This window comes from Prunus mume, linkage group LG5 (genome assembly GCF_029339155.1).
Source record: "Prunus mume cultivar Tortuosa linkage group LG5, ASM2933915v1, whole genome shotgun sequence".
Taxonomy (NCBI): Eukaryota; Viridiplantae; Streptophyta; class Magnoliopsida; order Rosales; family Rosaceae; genus Prunus; species Prunus mume.
Genome location: NC_142702.1, coordinates 12,114,914 through 12,141,349, shown reverse-complemented (window position 1 = coordinate 12,141,349; position 26,436 = coordinate 12,114,914). Strand labels below are relative to the sequence as shown.

General features: G+C 35.6%; 2 protein-coding genes and 1 pseudogene across 2 annotated transcripts; all 3 read left to right on the top strand.

The window, feature by feature from the left end:
* On the top strand, positions 1 to 598 carry LOC148916950 (26S proteasome non-ATPase regulatory subunit 11 homolog pseudogene; annotated as a pseudogene).
* Positions 599 to 14,333: 13,735 nt separating this feature from the next.
* On the top strand, positions 14,334 to 16,373 carry LOC103343292 (uncharacterized). Its single transcript, XM_089052334.1, has 3 exons — positions 14,334 to 14,628; positions 15,654 to 16,139; positions 16,225 to 16,373. Exons 1-3 carry the CDS (start codon positions 14,334 to 14,336, stop codon positions 16,371 to 16,373), a joined length of 930 nt encoding a protein of 309 aa, XP_088908460.1.
* Positions 16,374 to 23,544: 7,171 nt separating this feature from the next.
* LOC103343050 (uncharacterized) lies at positions 23,545 to 25,562 on the top strand. The gene is made up of 3 exons (XM_089052051.1): positions 23,545 to 23,589; positions 23,699 to 24,120; positions 24,770 to 25,562. The coding sequence occupies exons 2-3, from the start codon at positions 23,761 to 23,763 to the stop codon at positions 25,376 to 25,378; spliced, it is 969 nt and encodes a 322-aa protein (XP_088908177.1). The 5' UTR covers positions 23,545 to 23,589; positions 23,699 to 23,760; the 3' UTR covers positions 25,379 to 25,562.
* Positions 25,563 to 26,436: the final 874 nt, after the last annotated feature.

The window sequence follows — 26,436 nt, the reverse complement described above, 5'->3', positions numbered from 1 at the left end:
GGATAGTTCAAAGCATTGACAATGTCTTCATCATATCTCCCAGCAAGTACTGATTCGATTGCTCAGGCTTTAGAGACCATCTAAAGCCATTTCTATTCTTTATCGCATTCTTGAAAACCCATCTTCTTCTTCTGAAGCTCCACGGATAAAGGAACGAGCTATCACAAATCTGACGGATCTTCTTAGACAAGAAAATCGAGCAAAGGATCTTCGTAACCTTCTCACCCAGTTGAGGCCTTTCTTTAACTTGATTCCCAAGGCGAAAACTGCAAAAATTGTACGTAGTATTATTGATGCATAGCTAAAGTACAGCACATCCGATCTTGATTTCCCTTTGCAAAGAAATGGTGCAGTGGACCCGTCTGAGAAGCGAACTTTCCTTCGACAGCGAGTGGAGGCCAGGCTTGCATCTCTGTTGATGGAAAGCAAGGAGTATTCAGAACCACTAAGTCTCCTATCAAGCTTGATCACGGAAGTGAGAAGGCTAGATGACAAGCTTCTTCTTGTGGACATAGATTTGTTGGAGAGTAAGCTCCATTTCTCTTTGAGAAAGACATCCAAATTATTGTCTTTGAGATGTGAGAGAGAGTGTCTATGAGAGAGGAAGATGAGCCTCCAGAAGAACTTGGAACCCTAAATGAAAACCAAAACTGAAAGAAAGCGTCAAATTTATACAATAAATCTTTAAAACCCACGGCGGTCCTCACACACAAACTGCCGTTTAATTGTAAACATCAACGTCGGTTATTATTTAATATATGTCGTATATTATAACATAATCCACGTCGGTATATTACAAAAAAAACGACGTGTTAAATCCTTGTACCATGACGTGAGAGATTAATTTATCGACTTTTATTTTGGAGTTTACTACGACGGTACCTACAACACTACTATCGTATTTATTTACCACGTCCTAAGTTAAAATTACCGTCATAATTTTTTTATTTATACGTCGTCTTTCTCTGTAAACCGCCGTCTTATTTTTATGAAACGGTTTGTCTATATATTCAACTTTTCGTCTACCTGACTTACACTTGCACTGTTTCCAAACCCGAGAAAAAATTTCAATCTCCGAGAGAAAACTTTTCATCTTTTTTCCTTGTCAGTGTATCTCATCGTCTTCCTCTCGTCTTCGTCGTCGTCTCTGAACTTAAACACCAAACTCCGAGAGAAAGCTTTCATTGCACGCAAAAGGTAAGCATTTCTCAGTATTTTTGTTGCTGTTTTACATGCTCATACGGTTTTTGTTTTGAAAATATGTTTACCTTTTTTCTGGTCAAAATAATTTTAATTCTTTCCAAGTTTGATAAAATATACAGACAAAGAGGGAAAGTTTCCCAATTTGAACACAACTACTTCAACTAAATAAGACGACGGTAGCTTCTTATTTACGTGGTTAAATTTATAGACCACGACGGTTCGTCAGTCATCCTAGCGTCGTCTGAAAGTTGTTCTAAGTTGTTTTTAAAATGACCGTCATTTTTTTATTTGCTTGTTTGATTGCAGGTTTGATTTCTCTGAACCATGGTTTTTGTTTTTCCTAATTTGATAAAATACAAAGATAAAGAAAGAAGGGTTTGGAATCTTATATAGACGACGGTATCTTATTATTCACGTCGTGTGAATGTTAATACCACGACGTTATATCAAGATACCGTCGTCTATATAAGATTCCATACCCTTCTTTCTTTGTCTGTGAATGTTTGATTGCAGGTTTGATTTCTCTGAACCATGGTTTTTGTTTTTCCTAATTTGTTAAAATACAAAGACAAAGAAAGAAGGGTTTGGAATCTTATATAGACGACGGTATCTTATTATTCACGTCGTGTGAATGTTAATACCACGATGTTATATTAATATTAACGTCGTTTGAGTTTAAATATCACGACGGAATGTAAATATCGCCGTAATAAGTTCTTATTACGCCTTCTGTTATATTGTTTCGTCGTTGTTTAAGTACCATCATTTTAAACATTTATTACGTCTGATGTTATGTTATTGCGTCATGTAAAATCTTATCATACGTCATGTTTTATAAATAACCGTTGTTTGTGTTCTTAATTTTTTCTTGAAATATTTTCACTTGCAGGTTTGATTTGTCTGTAACCATGGTTTCTCAAGACCAAAGTAAGGACTCTGGCTCGAAAAAAAATGGAGGTAAGGTGTTGGTAATTTTTAACAACAATATTTAAAACCTTACAAGTGCACAAATCAAATGATAGTATAGTAAGCAAGCAAGGGTCATTCCCACAGAGATTGTAATCTAGAGAGATGTTTATCAATGTCATGCAACGAAAACACAAGGACTTCCACACACACGCCAACACCAAGGGGGGTTTTGATTTGATTTTGTGAATAAAACAAAATAAGGAAAACAAAACAAAACATAATTTAAATTAGAGTTTAAGAGAAATTGGTTTATAATCAATCAAGAACAATAGCTAGGACTCACTATCCACCTCTAACCAATCAATCAATTCATAAACAACAATAGATAATAAATTTCTAGTAAGCATATGATGACGACACTCACAACAAGATCATGGCATTTGACTCGAGTTGCATGATTCTCTCTTAAGTGCATGTAAAGTGTATGGCATTTACATGAATACGTGTATTCTTAATTGAAATCTAGTATGGCATTTACTCAAATTAACAATCAAGAATCTATTAAGATCAAAGAGAATATGAGTGTCACAAAAACCCTAAAACATTGCATTTGTTATTAGGAATTCAAGAATCGATTTCTCATAACTAGTTCTTAACCCAATTATTCGTTGCAAACAAGAACACATTCAATATGGCAATTGACCTATGTTCTACAACAATTTAATTCCAATACATGCTTCAAAGTTAGCTACTCAAAGAAACAAAATATCAGAATTCACATAACATAGAGAAACCGAAATCATCACACTTGTAGAAACTGAAAATCCATTCAAACTTGTTTATAGAATTGAAATCATGTTTAGGGCTTCAAGATTAAGCCCTAACTAACAAGAAATTAGTTACTCATGTCTTGGATGAACTCAAAAATAAATACATAAGAACTGAAACTTAAAAGGAGAAAGGAAAAGAAAGAACTCGTTGGCAGCTTTCTCCTCTTGCGCGGTTGATCCCTTTTGGACGTGAATCCTCTGTATCAGGGCCTTGGCTGGCCTTTTATATCACTTATATCAAAGTTATAAACCCTAAAATTGACTGAGAGTCGTCCAAGAAGTCTTGGTAAACAAGGAATCCAAATAGAAAAGTAAAAATCACAATTCCTAACTCCACAGGGAAATACAGCTCAGCCCAATTGTCACACGATTTAGGGATCTTCGGCCTTGTAGAAAAATCATTAAAAATATATTTTAGAAAGATAAATGTCTTATCTTTCCAACCATATATAACACGTAACTTGTAAAATTTGGGAAGGCTCCCGTTCTTCACATTCACGTAACATGTACGAAACTGTCTTGTCTGCACGTGGGCTAGCTTTACTTGTAATACTATACCAATTGGCTCGGTAGAATATTCTAGAAAAATCACAGATTGAACTTCAAGATGTTAGCTTTCATCTCCAATTGGCCTTGCGCTAAAATTCCTCCAAAAAGTTGATTTTTCCTTAAAAACCTTCTAAGAGCGCAGAAAAGCTGAAAATCAGAAAAGTAAAGTAATAAGCCCTTTTTAAATCTAATTCTCCTACAAAACCTAAGTAAAAAGAGTACATAAATGAGTATATTTATGGACTTATCATAAGGAGCTTGTAATGGTGACTCCTCAAGACAAGTCCTTGAAGAAGATGAAGTTTGTTTCATCTGCTGAGACAGAACCAGCCAGCACGACAACGATTTCTGAGGATTCAAAGTCAGGTCCATTGACATGGCTTTTGTGGTAGGTCAAGGGGGCAAGAACCTGGTGTTATCTTTTGCTGCCAAGAAATGGAAGGATTTCAAGTCTACACTAACGAGGCATTATATCCTTCCATTCATCAAGGAGAAGGAGAAATTAAGCCAACCCCCTGATCTATATAAATTCGTAGAGAAAGCAGAATAGGATGCCTTTGTAGCTTCAAGGTTATCCCAAGAATTTGTGTCTGTGCATTCTCAACATTCACAGATTAGGGAGAAACTTGAGTACAATCATCGATTGTCTCGAAAAGGATATGTTGGTTTGGAGGATCAATTGGAGGAAACCATGCCCGGGGTGGAAATTGATCGATCTACCTAATGGAAGAAAGCTAGACAAGACAAACATGGTAACATCCCGGATCCAAAGATGGCAGAGAAAGCAAAATTAATTGTACGCCTACTCACTCTGTTTTAAATTTTTATTAAAGTGTGTATTGCCCTGATAATTCTTATTACGTCTTATGTTATATTTTGCGTCGTGTGAATGATATTACTACGTCAGGATGTTTTAAAAAACGTCGTTACAGGTCTGAATTTGGAATCGCTACTCTGTTTTTTGTAATTATAGCATAAGACGTCGGTGGTTTATTTATTGCGTCGTTTGAAACGACTAACCACGTCGTTAGTTAAGTACCGTCGTGATAAATTTATGATAATGTCGATTTCTGTGTTATTGCGTCGTGTGAAATTATATAATACGTCGCTTGTTTATAAATAACCGTCGTGTGTTTTCTTGTTCTGACTTTTTTTATATCTTTGTTTTAGGATGAATTGCAAAAACAAGTCTCTGAAGGCAGTCTCAGTGTATCTGGCAGTAATGATGTGTTGACCATGACTTTGGGTCCCGAGCATCCAGGGAGAGTAAGAGGGGTAGGTGCTGGGATTTCCCCTAGGCAATACTTCAATTTACCTAGACAACAGAGGGTAAAGTTTGCCGATCAATTAAAGGAAAGTGTAAGAATTGTCCTTCAAGAAGAGACTAAGAAGATGGAAGCTAGATCAAGGGAAGAGACTTTAAGGATGGAGGCTAGAACCAAGCAATTGGTAGAGGCTGAGAGGGAACATTTACTGAGTCAGCTTTCCCAACTCATCCCCAATTTTGATCCAAGCATGCTTAAACCAAAAACTAGCCCTTGTCAAAACCAAGGTCTAGAGCAAAGTCCCAAAAAACCAATGTCTGACAAAGCAAGCTGCTCTGGAACTGATGGGAGATCCCTACATTTTGAGGATGATACTGCCAAAAATGGGGAAAAGCAGGAAGAAATGGTAACATATCTGAACTTTGAATTCTCTGTTTTTTTAAAAAGCTATTAGACGTCGTTATTATGAATCAAACCGTCGTTTGAAATACATACCACGACGATTTTATTAATAAACCGTCGTTTGGATTTCAATACCATGTCGTATTTAGTTTACTTGTTTTACACGCCAATAGACGTCGTTATTTTTGAAAACTTTTGTGGTGATTTAGACGCCGGTTTTAGTCCTTACCGACGTAATAGATAAATCCCCATGATGTTTATTATTTACCATCGTTTAATAATTTTAAGACGTCCATAATTCTTACATACTGTCTTATGTTATGCCTTACCACGATGTTTTGATTTAATTTTTTTTACTTTCTGTACAATCTGTCTTATATATATATATATATATTTCTTTATTACTGAAAACAAAAATCTAGGGATTTATAAAATCAAGATGAAGAGAAGAAAGAAGAAAAACAAGATGAAGAAAAGCAAGACGAAGAAAAGCATGATGAAAAGGTATATTCTCATAACTTTGCCTTTTTTTATTTGTTTTTCAAATTTCAGACGTCGATATTTTCTTTAAACCGTCGTTTGTTTTAAATTTCCACGGCAGTTTTGTTTTTAATTGAATTTTCACATTGTTGTACAAGCTTTCTTATATATCTCTATTTATTTATTAAAACAGAAAAGGAAATTGTGGTAAATTCATTATCTATGAATTTTTCATTTTAATTAGACGTCAGAATTTGTTTTCTATGACGTAATAAATTATTCACCATGACGGTGTTTTGTTACCGTCGTTTAAATTATTATCAGACGACGCTGTTTTCTTTAAATCGTCGTGTTTATTGAATTACCACGTTATTTTATTTTGCTTTATTTCTTTAAACAACGTATTGAAGTAGTTGATTATTCAAAGGTGGAGGTGCCATCTTCCTTACAATCCCTTTGTCATTATGTGGAAACGACACTAACACCTTAGGAGAAGATCATGACCTTTACAATTGAGAAGGAGGTGTTTGGTGCAGATAGCAGGCATGGAAGAAATTGGGGCTACTGTGCTTGCAGTATATATGAGGTTTGTCCTTATCAAATATTTATTTCACACACAAATTTGTGTTGAAAAAAAAAATCATTATAGCATAAGACGTCGGTGGTTTATTTATTGCGTCATTTGAAACTACTAACCACGTCATTAGTTAAGTACCGTCATGATAAATTTATGATAACGTCGATTGCTATGTCATTGCGTCGTGTGAAATTATATAATACTTCGTTTGTTTATAAATAACCATCGTGTGTTTTCTTGTGCTGACTTTTTTTATATATATCTTTGTTTTATATATTTAGGTGCTTATTTGATCATTTGAAAGCTGCAAATATGTTCAACATGGTTGGCTTTATCGACCCTGCACAAGTAAGTGCCAACGCTGGGTCATTAACTGAGAGATCACGATTGGTAGCCAATCGACTTCAGAAGATAGATAGTGAACAGATTTTCATGATGCCTTACAATCCAGGGTTAGTCTCCTTAATAGGATTTTGTTTGTATGATGCACTGCGTATAAACCTGTTTAACTAATTTTGTGCCGTTTGAAACTTCTAACCACTTCGGTGGTTTATTTATAGCGTCGTTTGAAATTTCTAACCACGTCGTTAGTTAATTACCGTCGTGATAAATTTATAATGACCTCGATTGCTATGTTATTTCGTCATGTGAAACTATATAATACGTCGTGTTTTTTTTATAAATAACCGTCGTGTGTTTTCTTGTGCTGACTTTTTTATATATCTTTGTTTTATATTAATTTTGTGTAGCCGTCATTGGGTTTTGCTCATTGTGAGAGCAAAGAAAGGAACCGTCTATTTTCTGGATCCTCTGCCCGGAAATCGAGTGGTTGATGAGGAGGCCAAAAACATGTTGAATAGTGCTATAAAAATGTATAATTCCCACATAGGCAGACAAGGCCGTAAAGCAACCATTTGGAAAACTCTGCCAGGCACACCAAAGCAACCAAGCAGTGTTGAATTCGGCTATTATGTCATGCGCTTCATGAGAGACATCATCATGGATCCTTACCTGGAGTTTGAGAAGACGGTAAGAAGAAAATTTTCAGGTACATTTTATGTGGTTTTTTGTATTATCAACGACGGTCCTTTAAAATTACCGTCGTTGAATCGATATACTACATCGGTTATGAAAAATAGCGTCGTCTGTGATTGAATTTCTGTTTATTTATAAAGCTTAATAATCATTGTTTATGGATTGCAATTTGCGAAGGGAAAAGATCAAGGGCCATACCCCCAAGCAGCCATTGACAAAGTCAGGAAAGAATGGGCAGAGTTTGTTTGCCTTCATATGGAGTAGAGGATTTTTAGAACACATGATATTTTTATATATAATGTACAAATTTTGTCTATAATATATAATGTACAAATTTTGTCTATAATATACATCCTTTTTTTCCCTAAAAAGTTGTTGAGGTTTTCTTAATTTAAAAAAAAAAAATTGCGTAACCGACGTGTAATAACTTTCCAACGACATAATTATGTCAAAAACCGTCGTCTTATTGGGTTGGAAACAACGTCATCGTTTGAAACAAATCCGACGTAAAAGGATATTTAGATGACAGAGATGACGTGGTAATTAAATTATACGGCGACACCTTTTTAGTTTAAGTCGTGATATACTGTTTGTACGTCGATGCGACGTCGTTTGAGTGAAAATTTCGCCATGGTTTCGCTTTTAAACGACGTCCTTTTTTCAAGTAAGTCGTTTGTTAAATTTACAATGTCGTTACTTTCTTAAAGTCGACGTGGTTTGTTGTGTTTGTAGGAATATTTTATTCTATTCCATTCAAAATATTCATAACAAATTTAAAATAGATAAAAAAAATGCAACGTCAACTCCTCTGAAGTCATTGATATATTTTCTTCCTCCTAAAGCTTAAAAAAAATTCATTTTGAGTAATACAAATTTAAAATGACCACCCAAAAAAAAATTATTTCGATGAGTCATAACATCACTTATAGTTTGACGTTTAGGGTTTAGGGTTGTTATTTATTAAGGTTTAGGGTTAAAGGATAATTTATTAAGGTTTATGGTTAAAGGATAATTATGTACATGCCCCCTGTGCTTTCCAACTTATCTCAGATTACCACCTGTGGTGGAAAACGTCTCAAAGTACCCCCAACGTGCAAAAACTCTCACGTTACCCTTTCCGTTTTTTGAAGTGCGTTCGAATATTCTGTTCATCTCCCCAAAATTCCGGAAGAGTAGCCCCTCCCCATTGTTACTGTTCATCACTTATTTACCCTCCAAAACTCAGAAATTTCTCCTAACCAACACAACTAGCAGCAAGAACAACTCGAGAGGTTGAAAAATCATACCTGGATCGAAGAAAATGGTGCTCGGAATCGCCCGAACGAGCAATGGAGATTTTGGGTAAAAACCGGCCAATTTCTTGCTTTTTTCGGTGATCCGACGACGGTTGGCAGCGGCTGAGATGTGAGGGTGGTAGAGGACAACGTGCTGGTTCTTTTGATTTCCATGTCGTTGCTTGGGGTGGCCGGAGGAGGCGATGGCAGCCCAAAAACTGGTGCGATGAACAGTAACAAATGGGAGGAGCTGCTGTTCGGAATTTTGGGAGATGAGCGATAACGTTCAGAACGGAACTTCAAAAAACTGACGGAAAGGGTAACGTGAGACCGTTTTTGCGTTGGGGTTACTGAGACGTTTTCCACCACAGTGGTAATCTGAGATAAGTTGGAAAGCACAGGGCATGTACATAATTAAGCCAAACCATAAACCCTTTTATAAAATTATATTTTAAAAATATATAATTTAGGGTTTAGGGTTTAGGGTGTTACTTTTTAACGACGGTGTTTAAGTCGTGGAATATTGAGTTTACGTCGGATGGTGAAACATCCGCCATGGTTTCTGTTTTAAACGACGTCCTTTTTACAAGTGAGTCGTTTATTACGATTTACAACGTCTTTAATTTCTTAATGCCGACGTGGTTTGTTGTTGTTTATAAAAATATTTTATTATTTTTAATTCAAAATAAATTCAAAATAAATCCAAAAAATGCAACGTCAACTCCTATGAAGTCATTGATATATTTTCTTCCCCCTAAAGCTTAAAAAAATGCAGTTTGAGTAATACAAATTTAAAATGACCACCCAAAACAAAATTGTTTTGATGAGTCATAACATCACTTATAGTTTGATGGTTTAGGGTTTAGGATAATTTTTGGGGTTTACGGTTTATGTTTGTTATATATTAGGTTGTAAAATCATAAACCCTTTTACAAAATAATATTTTAGAAATATATAATATAGGGTTTAGGGTATTATTTTTTAACGACGGTATTTATGTTTTTAGTCGATGTTTATTTTTTTGACGACGGTGTTTATGTTCCTTTAAAATGACATTGTACACGAATAACAACGTCATCGATTTAAAAAAAAACATAAAAGGTTATTCAAATGACGCTATTGGTTCAACAGACTACGTGGTTTCTTTAAAATAAATGGCGTTAAGTTCAGTGTTTGAGTCGTGGAATAATGAAATTACGTCGGTTTTGGTAAAACTTTTGCCATGGTTTCTCTTAGTTTTCACAATGGATGTTTGATTTTGCGTCATACATAGTTTTACCATGACGTCTTTAATGTAATAAGCGTCATGTTTAAAGTGAAATTTTAATGACGGTTTTTTTTTTCCATCGATGTTTTAAAGAGCGCGCTTTCTAAAAATATTCGCGCGACCTAAAATTTTCAGATTTCGCTCTAAGTCTTATACTTGTAACCCGGAACCCTAAAATTTTCAGATTTCGCGCAACATAACATTTCACTCTCTCACTTCAACTCTAATTCAAAGTTGGGCTCTCTAGGCTCCGTCGAATCCAAGTAGGCCATAATCTATGAGCTCTGCCTACCTGTAAGTACAAACCCTTATGTTCCCCTTGTAAATTCATTGAATGATATTAGGTTGTTTTGTTAAAGGGTTTTAGATATATGTTTTGCGATCTTTTAATAATGTTGTTGGAGGTATGGGTTCATGGATGTTCTGTTTAATGTTTTCATGATCACTCTTTGTTATGTTGAATCGGGAATGGATTTAATTTTGTCGGATCTTTTAATCACTCTCTGTTATGTTGAATCGAGAATGGATTTATTGTTTTCATGCTTAGTATATGTTGGTTTCATGCTTAGTATACGTGTTCTTAATACCCAACATAAAAATTAATGTATATGTTGTGTTCTTAATAGGGTTTTGGGTTCTTGAAAATAAACTGGGATCTTGATGCGTTTTTAGGCATACGACGACGGCGTCGTCTGTATTACTTATACATGACGGTGTTCTTTAACTACCGTCGTGGTTAGAATTAGACGACGTTTGTTGAAAATCCGTCGTCTATAAATGTCCAATACGTCTGTTTTTGTTTACAAATCGTCGTATGTATAGTATATTACTTGCTATTAAAACTTTATATAATCTGCTATAGTGATGGTCATTGCTTGTCTTTTCACTTTATTATAGATAATAGGGTATAGTGTCGGAGATGGATAAGTCATGAATGCACTCGGATAGAAGATCGAAGGCATATGAGTTAGGGGTGGAAGCATTTTTGAACTTTTCTGTAGAAAATCTTCTAACTACAACACATATCCGTTGTCCATGTGTTAAATGTGTGAATTTGAAATTGTTTGGGGTTGGAATTATAAGGGATCACTTATACTTTAATGGAGTTGACCAAAGCTATAAGAATTGGACATTTCACGGAGAACCTTGGGAAGCAACTACTAATGCTAGTAGAAATGTTGAAGAAGATGATGACCATAGTAGGTATAGTTGTGTGTCCGAAGAAATAGAGATGGATGATAATGATTTTGGTGATTTTGGATCCGATCCTTATGAGTTTGCCAATGTGATTGGGGATGGAGATCAACCATTGTACCTTGGTTGTAGAAAGTACACGAAGTTATCGGCATTAGTGAAGTGGTATAATTTGAAGGCAGAACATGGGATGAGTGATGTCTGTTTTACAGAATTATTGATACTTCAAGGCGATTTGCTTCCAGAAGGAAATACAATACCGGCCTCTATGTATGAGGCAAAAAAGACTTTGTGTACATTGGGGTTGAGTTATGAGAAAATGCACGCATGCCCCAATGATTGCATCTTGTATAGGAAGGAGTATGAAGATTCAACTAATTGTCCTACTTGTGGTATCTCAAGGTGGAAGGAAGGCAAAGATTCAATCTTGAAAAAGGGTGTGTCAGCGAAGGTGGTGTGGTATTTTCCTCCAATTCCAAGGTTTAAAAGGATGTTTCAATCACATGAGACAGCTAAGAGTTTGACTTGGCATGTTGCTAGAAAATCAATTGACGGTCAGATGTCTCATCCGGCGGATTCCCCGTCTTGGAAACTTCTTGATGATAAATGGCCCGAGTTTGGTAATGAGTCGAGAAACTTGAGATTGACTCTTTCATCTGATGGATTCAATCCACACAGTTCTCTAAGTAGCATATATAGTTGCTGGCCAGTTATCTTAGTTACATATAATCTCCCTCCATGGCTGTGCATGAAAAGAAAGTTCATGATGTTGACCTTATTGATTTCCGGTCCTAAACAACCTGGAAATGATATAGACGTCTACTTGGAGCTTTTGATTGATGATTTAAAATCTTTGTGGGATGGGATTAGAGGACTGTATGATGCACATAATGAAGAATACTTTACACTAAGAGCTGCATTAATGTGGACAATTAATGATTTCCCCGTCTATGGAAACTTATCTGGTTGTGTTGTTAAAGGATATAAAACTTGTCCAATATGCGGCGATGATACACCTAGTCACATGTTGAAAAATGGTCACAAAATTTGTTACATTGGGCATAGAAAATGGTTACCAATTAATCATCCATATAGGAGGCAATGTGCAGCTTTTAATGGGAAACCTGAATATGGCACGCCTCCCGAGCAATTACCCGGAGAAGAAGTGCTGCATATGGTTGAAGATGGTGATAAAGTTTGTTGGAAGAAGAAATCAATATTCTTTGATCTCGAGTATTGGAAATACCTTCCTGTGAGGCATGTCCTAGATGTTATTCACATTGAGAAGAATGTTTGCGATAGTATCATTGGTACATTGCTGGAGATTCTTGGAAAAAATAAAGATGGGATTGTTGTTCAATTAGATTTATTGAACATGGGGGTCAAAACTGATTTGCAACCCGAATATGGAGAAAGACGTACTCGTTTGCCTCCCGGACCTTGGAATTTTTCAAGAGCAGAGAAGAGAGAGGTTTGCAATTCTTTCTATGGTATGAAGGTCCCTGAAGGTTATTCTTCAAATATAAAAAATCTTGTATCTTTACAAGATTCAAGACTTCTTGGCCTTAAATCACATGATTGTCATACCTTAATGCAACAATTGCTCCCTGTGGCAATTCATTTCTTTAGAGGTTGACCCCTAAAAGGAAATTTCCTGGATCCGCCACTGATTCAATGGATGCAAATCCCCACCTCATAAGAAACTTATCTAATTGAAAGACAATGTTTTGTTTTTTATTTTCTCATTTCTTGGTATACTTCAACCACTTGATCGTTTTCTATGATTTTTGTCTTGTAAACGTGATATAGTTAACAGTCCACCCACGTTGCTGATCATATTCATTCATGCAGGGGATTTGGATTCCAAATTCTCTGGAAACTCCGTTTTTCTTAATGCATGTCCATGTCCTCTTTAGACATGAATATAGATATGTAGTCTGGAATTTATAAGCACAACTTTAGTTACTAACACATGATAATATCAGAGGTTTAGGGAGCAATAATCATTAGTCCTCCAAGTTTTCATGATTTCTTTCGTTATGCCGATTCCTTCGGACTTTTTTCGTTTTCTCTTTTAATTTCTTTGGGTATACGTAAGAGATGCAATATTAGTATACTCGTGATACTCTCCAGATATATAAAGAAGGAATGTAATAAGTGTACTTAAAGAAAGGTTGAAAAGAAAAAGGCTGATTCTTAATTCACCAATGCACTCCAACCACACTACTTTACGATGAAATCCTTTACTCTTATAACTGAGTTGTAAACATTTATCTGGTTATGAATAGCAGTAAGAATGGTTGAAAAGAAGAAGTTCGAGCTCTTTGAAGAAGCACAGGAAAAAAAAAATCAAATTTTAATTTAACAGTGAAGCACGTGCTTAAAATGTGACTTTTTCAATAGAGATTTGGATGAAAATTGTCAAAAACTAACGTACGGTGGGGAGTAAATTGGCAAGAAAATTTAGTATGAGGGGTAAATTGGTAGGAAAACAAGTTTAGGGTGGAGATTTCAACAAGCGTGATAGTTCATAGTGTTTTTCGGCATATAACCTTTTTTTTAGTACAAGCGATTGTCGAAACTTAAATGAGAATAAGATTTTTCACACACACACTACCAAAGATGTCAGGGGATTTTGAACTGCAGATTATTAGTCAACAAATTAAAATCATTTTCCACTAGGATAAGGTTTTTTTTTTTTTTTTTTTTTTTGGCAACTCACTTGGCTTGACCCGTTTGGCAATAATGTGTAAGAATTGAGATGGTATTCAACCGTATTCTAATACCAATGGTATATTACTATTTGCATAAGAGTGTTTTGGCTGTTCATGGAGTGTTGAAACCTTGAAAAGGTGTTTGTGTAATTATCATGATCTGAAGGAGTTATAAAAACCCTAAAAACGTCAAGGGTAAATTACTCTTTGTTGAATTTCTTTAATTACGTCAACGAATGGAAATGGTAAATTACATAATTCCTCACCCTTCGAGGACCCCATTGCTTAATAAGTGATTACTCAATTGGGTATGGTTAAATAATAATAATAATAATAATAATAATAAAAGAAAAAAAAAGAAAAAGAAAAAGAGGACACATGTCAAAGAGACGGAAAGAAGAGATAAAGAAAAAAAGAGAGAGAGGAAGTGTCCTATTAAGTGGAGTTAGCTTCAGAGGGGCTAAAGTGAAATTCTCCGTTTCTATTATCTTCAACAATAGAAAATAACATATTTCTCACCCTTCGCGGACCCCCATTGCTTTAACAAGTGATTGTTCACTCAATTGGGTATAGCAAATAAAACAGAAATCGCAAAGCATCTCCTAAGTAAGCCCTTGGTCAGATCCATCTAAGAATGGCCGTCTCCGCAGATGCAGCTGTTGTGGAACTTCTTGATAGCCGTAACTATGTGGATTGGAGTGTATTGGTTAAAAATTACTTGTTGGCCCAAGACCTTTGGGATGTAGTGGAAGAAGACGAAGAAGAAGAAAAAGCTGATGATAAGCTCAAAGCTTGGAGGAAGAAGAATGCCACGGCTTTACATAAAATCCAAATTTCGTGCGGGCGGGAAGCTTTTTCCCTCATTAGAAACGCCACTTCAGCCAAATGCGCTTGGGATACTTTGGCAGAAAAGTTCAAGCCAAAACCAAGTAAGTCCCCAGTTCAAATCTTGAACCTCAACAAATCTGTGAGAACTAAATATTCGACTTAAACCAGAAATATATATATATATACATATTATATATAACCAAATTATACTCTCAACATTTAATTGATTAACCACAAGACCACTATTTCTGTTTCTTATTATACTAGCACGGATGTAAGAACTGATCAGTTTACTTTTTGTTCTTTTACATTTTGGTCTCCCTGGACTTACTGTATCCGAAAAGAAATATACATCCTTATACAAATTACATGTGTAACAATATGGAAATTAAATTTAACGGTGTTAATTTATCCCTTTAGCTTTATTTATTTATTTATTTTAAAATAGTTAATTTCCCCATAAATGACGAAACTACTCAATTTATTTAGAGATATTTAGTGATATACCCATTCTTAGCACTAATATTATAAATAAACCCTATATCATTAAATTTCTATAAACAAACCCAAAAAAAACTCAAAAAATGACAGATGACCTTATTGAATTTAATATTAATTATTAAATTACTTTGATGCCCTATTGAGTGTTTTGGGTATTTTTATGAGATTTTGGGGTTGGACTTGTTTTAAGAAATTGATGGTAGTTTTGTAATTTATAAGAAGTTAAAAACCTATTTCTTATGTTGTAAATGGATTTTGGGTGTGTTTTTAAAGTCCATTTCATATAGGGTATTTTTATAATTTGGACCTCTATATTGGATATAATAGTGAATCTCCCATTTATTTATACCCCATGCTCATATTCCAAGCAATTCCATTCAAGATGTCAGGCAAAACAAATGCTCATCTCACACCATATTCTTTACAAAAAATGTTGCGAATGATAGCGAAAATGTTGGGAATGATAGCGAAAAATAAAAACTAATAAATAATTTGGCACTAGATATGATTTGTTTACACTTCTATTATATGCATGGGTACAATTCATTCAATTATTAACACGAAAAAATAAATGGATTATGTTATCTGAAATCATTAATAAATTAATTAACCAAATTTTGCGCAGTATATTACAATGACTACAATCAGTATAAGCCGTTGTTCGATGCTGTGTGGAGTGGGGATTGGAATGAAGCAAAGGAATTTCTTACCCTACATCCCAACGCAATAAGAGCAAGAATTCCATCTACGAACAGGACAGCTCTTCACATAGCAACACAACAAGAGCACGAGCATATTGTGGAAGAGTTGGTGCAGTTGATGTCAGAGGAAGACTTGGAAATAACAGATAATAATGGTTGGACAGCTCTTGCTTTTGCTGCACACAGAGGAAATATAAAAATGGTTGAATGCATGGTAAGAAAGAGCAAGAGAATAGTTAGTATTCCCACTGGGACGTACAATATGACTCCAATTCTCTTCGCTTCTACCATTCAACAATGGGATGTCGTTGATTATCTTTACTCCTTCACTCCCCTCCAAGATCTAATGCCAGAGAAAGGACCATACGGCGCTGGACTTCTTCGCAACTTTATTATTGGCATGAAATTTGGTAAGAGTTTTAATCTGTTAACAATGAAATTGATTACTCCCTTTTTTCCTTAATTATAAAACTTGTTTTTCTCTACTTCCATTAGGCATTGCTCGGGAATTAATTCAGCGTTGCCCACAATTGCTCTTTACTAAAGACCAATATGGGGCATTCCCAATGCAAGGATTTATGCCTTCTGCATTCCCGAGTGGAACACACCTCAAATTCTGGCAACGATGGATCTATAATTGTTAGTATATATCCACATTCTCTTGCCTCTCTTTTTTTTCGGTTGGAATCAAGTTTCATTAATAGAAAATCAATGCCAATTACATGATATTGCAATTCATAAAAATGGGTCCAAACAAATGCAACAGTAAAAGCCCACTAGAAATCAACCTAAACATGCATAAATTCTACAACTGGCATAAAGTCAGAGCCCGAAACTAACATAAAGTTGGAGTCCAAAACTTGCATAAAGCCAGAGCCAACCAAAAGTAAAAACACCACCAAATGCCAAAGTATCGCTGACATTGCTTCCATGAAGACTGAGACATCACCACCATGACTAATGATAAGTGCAAGAACTGCAAACACACCAAAACACATAAAACAAATACAAAAACTACAAATCTGAAAATCCTTCACAATACATAAACTGAACATCAAAGACTCATTAACTCATTGAAAAACGAAACCCCCAAAATCCCAAGAAGGAAACATCAGTCAATCCAAGAACAAACTCGGGAAAACACTTCCCAAAGCCAAAGAAACCAACGTCCTAATTAAGCAAGGAAGGAGGTGGTAACAACCTAAGAATGGAAGGAGGTAGTGCAAGCACCTGAGCAAGAGCTCTAAACATCTTCTCATCTCAAAGAATTGGAAGGGGTTGAGCGGTGGGTCTGTTGGCTGCGAGGTTTCGGAAGACAAAGGAAGAAGATGAAGGATCAGAACTGTTCTTTTCTTTTTAATATTCTATTTTTAATTAAGAGTTAAGTATTTTCACTCTGCTATCTAACATAGTAACATGAGGGGACATGGAAAAGGTTTAAAACACAAAACATATATATGACAAGAGATATCCATAATTGTAATAGAAATAGAAATTCAAAATATATTGATTGAGGTTAATTACTGTCATTTTTTGAAAGGTATACACATAGAGCATGCCATCAGTGATATTCGTGTACGTGTTCAAAATGAAGGAAATGAAAAATGTAATCGGACGAAGATCACTTGGTCAGGTATGTTGCGATTATGGTTTTATCTCGTAAAATTTAAATAATTTCTTCTTATGTTATTGAACTCTTCGCATTTGGTAATACTACGTCCAATTTGTTTGTTTGTTTTTGCATTAAGAATAGTGAAGAATAACTAATGTTCATGAGCAAATAAGAATCTATCATTGCATAGTTGTGAAGACAATGGAAGGAAACCAATTTGTACTAATATGTGTCGAGACTAGAGTTATGATATTTAGATATATGGTATCCAGCTCTCTACCAGATTCTCTTCAATGTTAGAGCAAGCTCAATGGACCCATAAACCATTATCTTTCTTCACCGGTTTCCATCAAGTTATTGCAAGGAGATCTTGAATAACATGCTCCGTATTTGTCAACTAACAAGATGCACTTTCATTCTCCTATCAGTTCATTCCCAAATAAAGTTCTTATTTAACCTATCCAACTTCCTACAAATTGTCATAGGCAGATTAACTGTTCGCATAGTATGGATAGTAGAAGTAACAGATTGAACCAAAGCTTCTCTGCCAGCCATGGAAAGGGATTTAGTCTTCTATGTCGCTAGTGTTCTTGGACCTTATCAACAGCACCCGAATAAGTATCCTTGTTGACTCTTCCATGAATTAGTGGAACACCCAAGTATCTTCTCAAGTCTAGAAAACAGAAAATAGGGAGTTTAGCGGAAGCGAAAACAACAGAAAATAGAAAATCAAACAAAAAGGACAGGTCTAAAATCACTCCAGGGGTTTTGGCTTCACACCAAGAAGTCTCCAATCTCTGGAAAATAAACTTTTCTCAATATCTCAATGAATTAGATGAGAGGGGTATTTATAGCAAACTAAAACCTAGAGACAATAAGATAAAAAAATCCTTGCTAAAAAAGAAATTCTAACCTAAATAAAATCTCAAACTTCTAACTTAGAAACCCTACTGAAACTTGAAAAACTTAAAAATCTTACTCAAATCTAGAAAGCTTAGAGAACAAGTTAGAAACTAATCACAGAAATAAAAAATTTCTAGATTTAAAGACCAAATTAAATGACTTCTTCTTCCATCTCTAACAGGACCTGCCCTGAATTCCTTGAAACCCGAGACTAATCCTGTGAAAGTTTCCGACATCACACTGATGCCGGGCCCACTTACTAAAGAACGAGACTTTCTGCCAAAATTTCCGCAGTCTCCCCTGAAAAATGAACATTTCCCAAATTTCTCAACCTGTTAGAACACAAATAATATATCCCAACAGGTAGCATACACAAGATAATCACATGCAATTTACGTGATGGGCCTCCAACCTTCATATAATTCAAAACAAAACCACCAGCAATACTCTTAAGTCAAAATAATACACTAAACAATGCAAATAATGAACTCAAGAAAATTTATGAATGCCCATTGTATTTAACATAAAATAACTTCCCAATTTTCATCATGCGATGTTTAACATCCAAACACAATCGCAAGTAGTTTAAGGCCTCAGCCCAAATCGTACAACAATCCAAAACGGGTTTCATACCTGTCTTGACCATAAACAAATTTTAACAACCCTCCCTTAGTCAAGCTCAAAAATGCACAATCACTTAATCATGCCTCGGTTTCAACCGAGCTTCAGGACCAATGACAAAGTCAAAACCAAACTCATTAAAAACAACAAAAGTAAGATTATTAAAACCAAATGACCAAATTAAAGTTCTAGAAATAAAATTTAGTCTGCGGCTGCACCTAGGTAAGACCCTAAGCTACCTACGTACCCTTTGGTGAGGGATCAAGCCACACATAGTTCTTTCCAAAAAAAAAAAAAAATCACATTTCCTTAAATATAATAAAATGTTGAAACAATCTTACGTTTGTAAACCGACTCTTAAATTCTTTAATTTAATATTACAACACAAACCACATCTAAAATTCATAACTCTCAAATCGAATCTTCTACCTAAAACCATACTTGTAACCATCTGTATAGTGCATATCCTGCTATCACCCACCAAGGTATATGGAACACATAGTTTTATCCGAAGGCAAACTTTATATTTTCCGAAGGCAACAATATAATCTTCTCTGAAGGCAACTGGGGAATGGGGAAACTAGCCAACCACCTGTGTAGACAAATCGGGCAGGTGGCAGAAGAAAATCTGGCGGACACCTGCAAAGTAATCTCAATGTAGGTATAGGAAAATCACTGGTCGGACACCTACAGAGTAATCTCCATGTAGGTACAGGCAATACACTGGCCGGACACCTGCAGAGTAATCTCTATGTAGGTACAGGCAATATCCACTGGCCGGACACCCACATAAGCGGGTACAGGCAATATCCACTGGCCAGACACCTACAGAGTAATCTCCATGTAGGTACAAGCAATTCAAATCATGTGCACACACTCTGCCAAAGGCAATCTACGCAGTTCCCAAATCCTTTGTCAAAATTGTCATAAAAATTTCACCATTTCCCTAAAACTATGTTCGCAATCCTTTCTTGACTTCCCAAAGATCCGCTTATTAGCAAATGAACAAATCCCTTTGTAAACCGAGACCAATACGTTAAAAAATTTCATAACCTCAATAATATTTATACGTACCGATCTCAACTCTCAAAAACATAAATTCCATATCCAGGCAGGTACATAAGGTAGTGTTAATAGCACTCAAACTAACATAAACCACAAACCAATCCACATTTCAGAAACCCTTTCCAACAACCCCATGTACATCAACACATATCCAAGTATAAATAACTATACTCAAAATAAGCTCAAATTCATTCGAAATAATCACATCCCGCAAACATACAAAAATAATTCCAATACTCTCATAATCATTTTATATTTCCACTTCAAAACATATAATAACTCAAAATCAAAGGACTCAATATGCATAATTTTCTATCCTTGAAAATAATGAATATTATTTGAAAATAAAGTCCACTCACTTCCTAATAATCATAACTGAGCCCAAGGCTCACTTTAATAACCCATCAGTCCAGTATCTCATACTCAACCATTCCATAACTTCAATTATCCAACTAATAATCCGAGATTTTCATACAATAATATAAAATAAATCTCAAAATCCAAAAAAAAAAAAATCAACTTAACTCAAATAACAGTCGAGACTCGTTAATAAGGTCGTTCTAGTACTCCTCAAAGGGTGTAACTACCTCAGAAGACTCACGGTCAACCGAGGGGTTAAACTACCCAAACTTGGTCAATCGGGCCCACGGGACCCACTACCTCCGTTTTATGATCCGGAAGTTCCTACGGGTTTAACAAGGTTTACTAAACATGTCCTGCAAGTTTGGTCCGAATCGAACGGTCGGATCGCTCACGATCGTACGATTATCATTTAACACAAACTTTAAGTTATTGAATCGGAACATATATTAAATTGGAGTCGATCCAAAGGTCCAAATATATCGAACCCGGATAATGCCTAATATGCGATATCTAATCGACAATCCAACGCTAACCAATTTCATATCCGAGCATACTGATGTGCTCGGGACAACATGAGGATCATTTTAGGACTCAATGACAGGCCACCAAGTGGCCCACGAGCCGCCCCACCCTCTGGCAGCGAGTGGGTGTCCATAGCAAATTCCAGCAATCTGGACAACTCCAAACCACCGGTCAAGGCCTATACCTACATGATCAGCACATTGAGTGGAGCAACTTTTGTTCTTGGAGCAACCTCAAAAAGTCGACAGAAGTGGCCGGAATCGGAGGCGAAACCGGGGTTTCAAGATTGTAACCAAAGTTGTTCTGACATACTACTGAATTTCTGGATTGGGTCGCCAAGAGGATGTAGGCAGAAGGCCAAACCTCTATAAATCTCTGTGTCCTTGTGTGTTTGTTTTACTCTCTTCAATATCTGTGTGTTTTATTCTCAAAGGGGTTTGTGTATATAGTGTCGCATAATCCATTAACGACAAGGTCTTGAAGGTTTAGAAGATTGGTGGGGAAATTAATCTACCTTACAATTACTAGACCAGAGATTACTTATGCAGTCAATATTCTGAGCTAGTTTATGCATCAACCGAGGAAACCCCATTTGGATGCAGCTTTACGTGTTCTTCATTATCTGAAAGGTAGTCCAGGCCAATGATTATTTTTCTCTTCAAAAAGTGAGTTGCACTTGATAGGTTATTGTTATTCTAATTGGACAAATTGCCCCATGACGAGAAGGTCAACTTCAGGCTATTGTGTTTTTCTTTGGAATTTACTCATATTCTAGAAGATGAAGAAACAAAAAAAGGTATCTCGTTCATCCGTTGAAGCAGAATATCATTCTATGGCTGTCGCTACTTGTGAGTTTACTTGGTTGCAATCCCTTTTAAAAGATTTACGAATTACCAATCTAGGTCCTGCAAAGTTGTTTTACGACAACCAAGCAGCCCTTCATATCGCCGCTAATCTCATTTACCACGAACGAGCGAAACACATTGAGATTGATTGTCACGTGGTTCGGGAGAAGATTCAAGTTGGCGGGATTGCTGCCTCATTTGTTCCACCTACGTCACATGTGGCACATTTGTTCACAAAAGCCCTTGGAAGTAATGCTTTTCATAATCTTGTTTGCAAGTTGGGCATTCTTGATATTCATGCTCTAACTTGAGGGGGAGTGTTGGAAATTAGAATATTATTTATTTCTTTTTCTATATGAGTGCTACTAAACGAACACTAAAATTAACTGAGAACACCAAACTACCAAAGTATTTATTGAATTACTAATTTACCCTAATATAAAATGACCCAAAATGATATATTAAATTATGAAACAAATATAATTTTAATAAGTACACGCTACTCACCATATTCAATCCTAATCAAACATAAAGAAGTTTTCGTATTGCTTAGAACCCACAGGCAATGAGCACTGGTAGAGGTGCAAGGAAAGGGATCTTAATGCGCTCTGTTACTTCCCTGTCTATGAAATCAAACCACTTTAATTTTTTTTTTTCTCTTTATGAGTGAGTATTGCTATAGAAAATAATTTGCAAATCTTCCTAGTCGATTGATTTTCCATGTTAATTTGCACCATAGGTTGCATGACTTGTGAATATGAACACTCTGGCATGAATTGTAAATTTTGTTAATAATCTGAACTTAGGCAGTTCTTGATCTGTAAAAGAAGTGTGGAACATTTTCATTTTACCGAGAAAAAAGAAAAGGAACCCCATAAAACTTTCATAAGATGGTAGAACATATTTGGAGGGCAACAAGTTCAATCCAAAAATAAGAAATAAATAAAGAAAATCACAAGGATTTACAAAAATCAAGCTTTGAATTGAAGGAGATAGCAAATCTACTCCCACATCAGCTTACGAAATTAAAGATTTTGATGCAAACATAAAATCTGAAGGGGGCACGAATTCATGTAAAAAGAGAAACCTGGTTTAGGATTGGTATTACGGTGTTATGTAATAGAGTGTATTAGGGAGTACCATGGGTAATTTTGGTACTTAAATAGGGTGTACTTAGTTAATTTTACATTTTGATTAAAATATTATGGTGTACTTAGATCATAGAGTGTACTCAATTAATTTTAGGGTTTGTTTAACAGCACTCTTTCTATATTGATTGTATTTGATTGTAATTGATTTAGGAGTAGCCTCCAAGTAACCTAGTATTTCTTGTAGGGTTTGTAAATATTTGTATAAATACTTAGTCTTTTGGCTCTATCTATACACGGAGAAATATGCTTCTCAAGCACAATACCAATTTGACACGGAGAAACGGGGAGAGTTGACAGGGATGAGGAAGAAGAAAAAAAGTTATGTTATAATAACTCTTTTTCTGTAAAATATTATATAACTTAAAAACTTTTTGTTATGAAAAATTGAAAAACTAGTCTCAGTCCAGCTCCCAATCCAACATTATACTGAACACAAGACAAGTTTTATTCACCTTGAAATTAAAGGGTATTTTAGGAATAATGGTGGGTGGGAAGATAGGATTATGTTATTTCAAATTTACAAGATTGGTAGGAAGACCAGGTACGTGGGGAAATAGGATAGGGGGGTGGATCCATTTTCGCATCCATATATGTATCTAAATATTCCTTGCACCCATTTTATGGAACTTTTCAAGTGAGCTAATACTTCTTCCCCTTTGCACATTTTGTCATGTCCATCATATAATCAGCTTTCACCATCTTATATTTAGATTTTGAATTTCCATTGCAGTGGTAGGTTTCTTGCAAGGTTCGAAATTAAATCTCCTTGAACTTTTGGGTATGCTACATTTTTTTTTTCATCTTTCCTTTGTTCTCCATTAATTGTTTTAGCAATAAATTTTTTCATCACTTAGTGGTATGACATGTTTTTTTCAATGCCAACCTAGGAATCAACCACATACGCCAAATAAAACAGGCCCACATTCAATCACTTGAACTCCTACATCACATGTGTGAAGTGATAAAACATTCAGGTAGCCAAGATTATGTACTTCCATCAATTTTTCGAGCTATTGAGCGAGGGATGTTTGAGTTTACTGACCATGTATTGCAAGCAAGACCAGATCTTGTGTGGAGCTCTAATCATATGGGAAGGAACCCCTTTCAGTTTGCCATTGAATGTCGCCAAGAAAAAATTTATAGCCTTATTTATAGACTTGATAAAAGAAAAAGAACATCGATTGGAACTCTTGCAGATATGTCTAACAATTGCGTGCCACATGTGGCCGGGATGCTATCCCCATTGGCAAAGCTCAATATTATCTCAGGTGCAGCTTTGCAAATGCAGAGAGAACTGCAATGGTTCAAGGTCAGAACATATTCTATATAATTCTAGAGTTTTTTTTTTCTCTCTCTCATGAATTAGCTTTCCTATATATATGCCCTTCTAAAGACCCTTTTTTGTTTGTTAATTGTGGGAATCGCACTCTATAGTAATTTATTAATCGGCATGGTCTGCTTTCAATCACAGCTCAAAGGTCATTCTGCTACAAACTAGCTAAAATAATAAATCACTAAGGCATCTAACATTACATGTCATATGTATATATACTGTGAACATTTTGTTTTTCTTTTCCATACTGAATATGACTTTTCATACATTATTTGTTGTAAAACAAATAGACCGATACTGTGTATTTGCATTACATTGCATCTGCAGATAGACGGATACTGTCTTAAAAAAATTAAAGAAAATCGGAGTTATTTTATGCTTTTTCAACTTGTACACATTGTAACATAGATGAAAATAAATTGTTTGGGCTGAAATGAGTCATTTCATGTATTGAGTGCAAGTTTTCGTTACAAAAAGGTGGTTATTCATTCCAATATTAAAAACTAATGCATCAAACGCAACGCATTTTCTAATAGAAAACTACAGCAAAATAACACGAGTAAAACAAAAATATAGAGTAATAATCTTTTACTCATATGAATCTTTTTGTTCAACAAAAATGTAGGAGGTCGAGACTATTGTATTACCCCGGATTAATGAATCTTATAATAACAACAATATGACGCCACGTGAGCTGTTTACAAGGAGCCACAAGGAATTGGTGAAGGAGGGAGAAAGATGGATGAAAGAAACTGCAACTTCTTGTACAGTTGTAGGTGCTCTCATTATTACCATCATGTTTGCTGCAGCATTCACAGTTCCTGGTGGAAACAACGGAGAAACAGGCTTCCCAATATTCTTGCATAAAAATTTATTTATGACTTTTATAGTTTCAGATGCTATATCTCTCTTTTCATCTACAACTTCGGTGTTGATGTTTTTGGGAATCCTTACATCACGTTATGCGGAAGATGATTTCCTCAAATCCTTACCAACAAAGATGATAATAGGCCTTTCCACCTTATTCATCTCTATTGCCAATATGATGGTTGCCTTTTCTTCCGCCCTTTTCATTATGATCCATGAACAGTCGTGGATTGTTATTCCAATGATTTTCCTTGCTAGTGTTCCAGTCACCTTATTTATTGGGATGCAATTTCCTCTTCTAGTTGAGATGTTCATTTCTACTTATGGACGAGGAATATTTGACAGGAAAGTGAAATCAAGGGCATAAATTCTTCTACTTGGGAGTGGAATATTTGATAGGAAAGTGAAATCATGGACTCAACTTCTTGATGGTACGTGTAAGTGGTAATGTATAACTTTCGTAATGTTGTAACTTCTAAGAAGCTTGTATGCATTGTCCATGCCATGTATGTGTTTGGCAACCTCTAATAAAACTGAAAGTTCAATATCTATTTTATTTGTTCTTGTGAAGATATAATTGTTGGATAAGATTTTGCTTCCCTCCCCATATCCCTCCCCATATCCCTGATAATATGTTGTGATTCTCGGTGAAGATAAGCGTGTGAGAAAAGAATTTGGGATAAGTCTTGAAGTTGTTTGACTTTGTTTTGGGCTCTGCCCGTTACATACAAAGATCGAGCAACGAACAGGTCAAGTCAAAGGCGCCACCATGGTAAAACCTCTGTACCGTAGCAATAGTAAAATATGTTTGACTGGATCTCAGAACTAGAAGATTATCTTAACTCAGGAATGCATGTGCTGGACTTAGTCTTGGTCTTGCAAAATGAGGCTCCGGAGATGGGGAATCTTTAATAATTGTGCAAGTTGCAACATGATCTTTCCATTCACATTCCCCACGTTTCCAGGAGGAACTGTGCCAAGCAAAGAGACTGTGGAGCGTGTATGGAACTTGCACAAATATATAAGTTGTAACCCCCGGTTGTCACCAATTTTCTAAATACCTTTTAAGTGAAGACGTGACTGACTGCACCACAGAAGAACTCAGCCATAACGAGCCAGCTGTAGCCAGTAAACTACTCTTTGTTGAATTGTGCGTGCACATGGCCAACTTCATTATAAATTGAATTATAATTACGATGGTTTGGTTTAATTTGTTAATTGCAATGCAAGTTAATGGTGATACAAGACAGAAGCAAGTGTGAATGATTTGAAACAAGACAGAAACGAACCAGCTGTAACTTCTCCAGTAATGACTCTTCTGATACCAAAAAAAAAAGACTCAGTAATGAGCGGGTGTATATATATAATCCTCACCACCCGTCCCGGACTCTTCACTGACTCTTCTGATAAATGCATTGGGATGTA

Coding starts and splice junctions, on each gene's coding strand:
- LOC103343050 (XM_089052051.1), top strand. CDS start 23,761: ATGTGTGAAGTGATAAAACATTCAGGTAGCCAAGATTATGTACTTCCA. Junction 24,121..24,769: donor GAGAACTGCAATGGTTCAAG/GTCAGAACATAT, acceptor ACAAAAATGTAG/GAGGTCGAGACTATTGTATT.
- LOC103343292 (XM_089052334.1), top strand. CDS start 14,334: ATGGCCGTCTCCGCAGATGCAGCTGTTGTGGAACTTCTTGATAGCCGT. Junction 14,629..15,653: donor AAAGTTCAAGCCAAAACCAA/GTAAGTCCCCAG, acceptor AATTTTGCGCAG/TATATTACAATGACTACAAT. Junction 16,140..16,224: donor TATTATTGGCATGAAATTTG/GTAAGAGTTTTA, acceptor TACTTCCATTAG/GCATTGCTCGGGAATTAATT.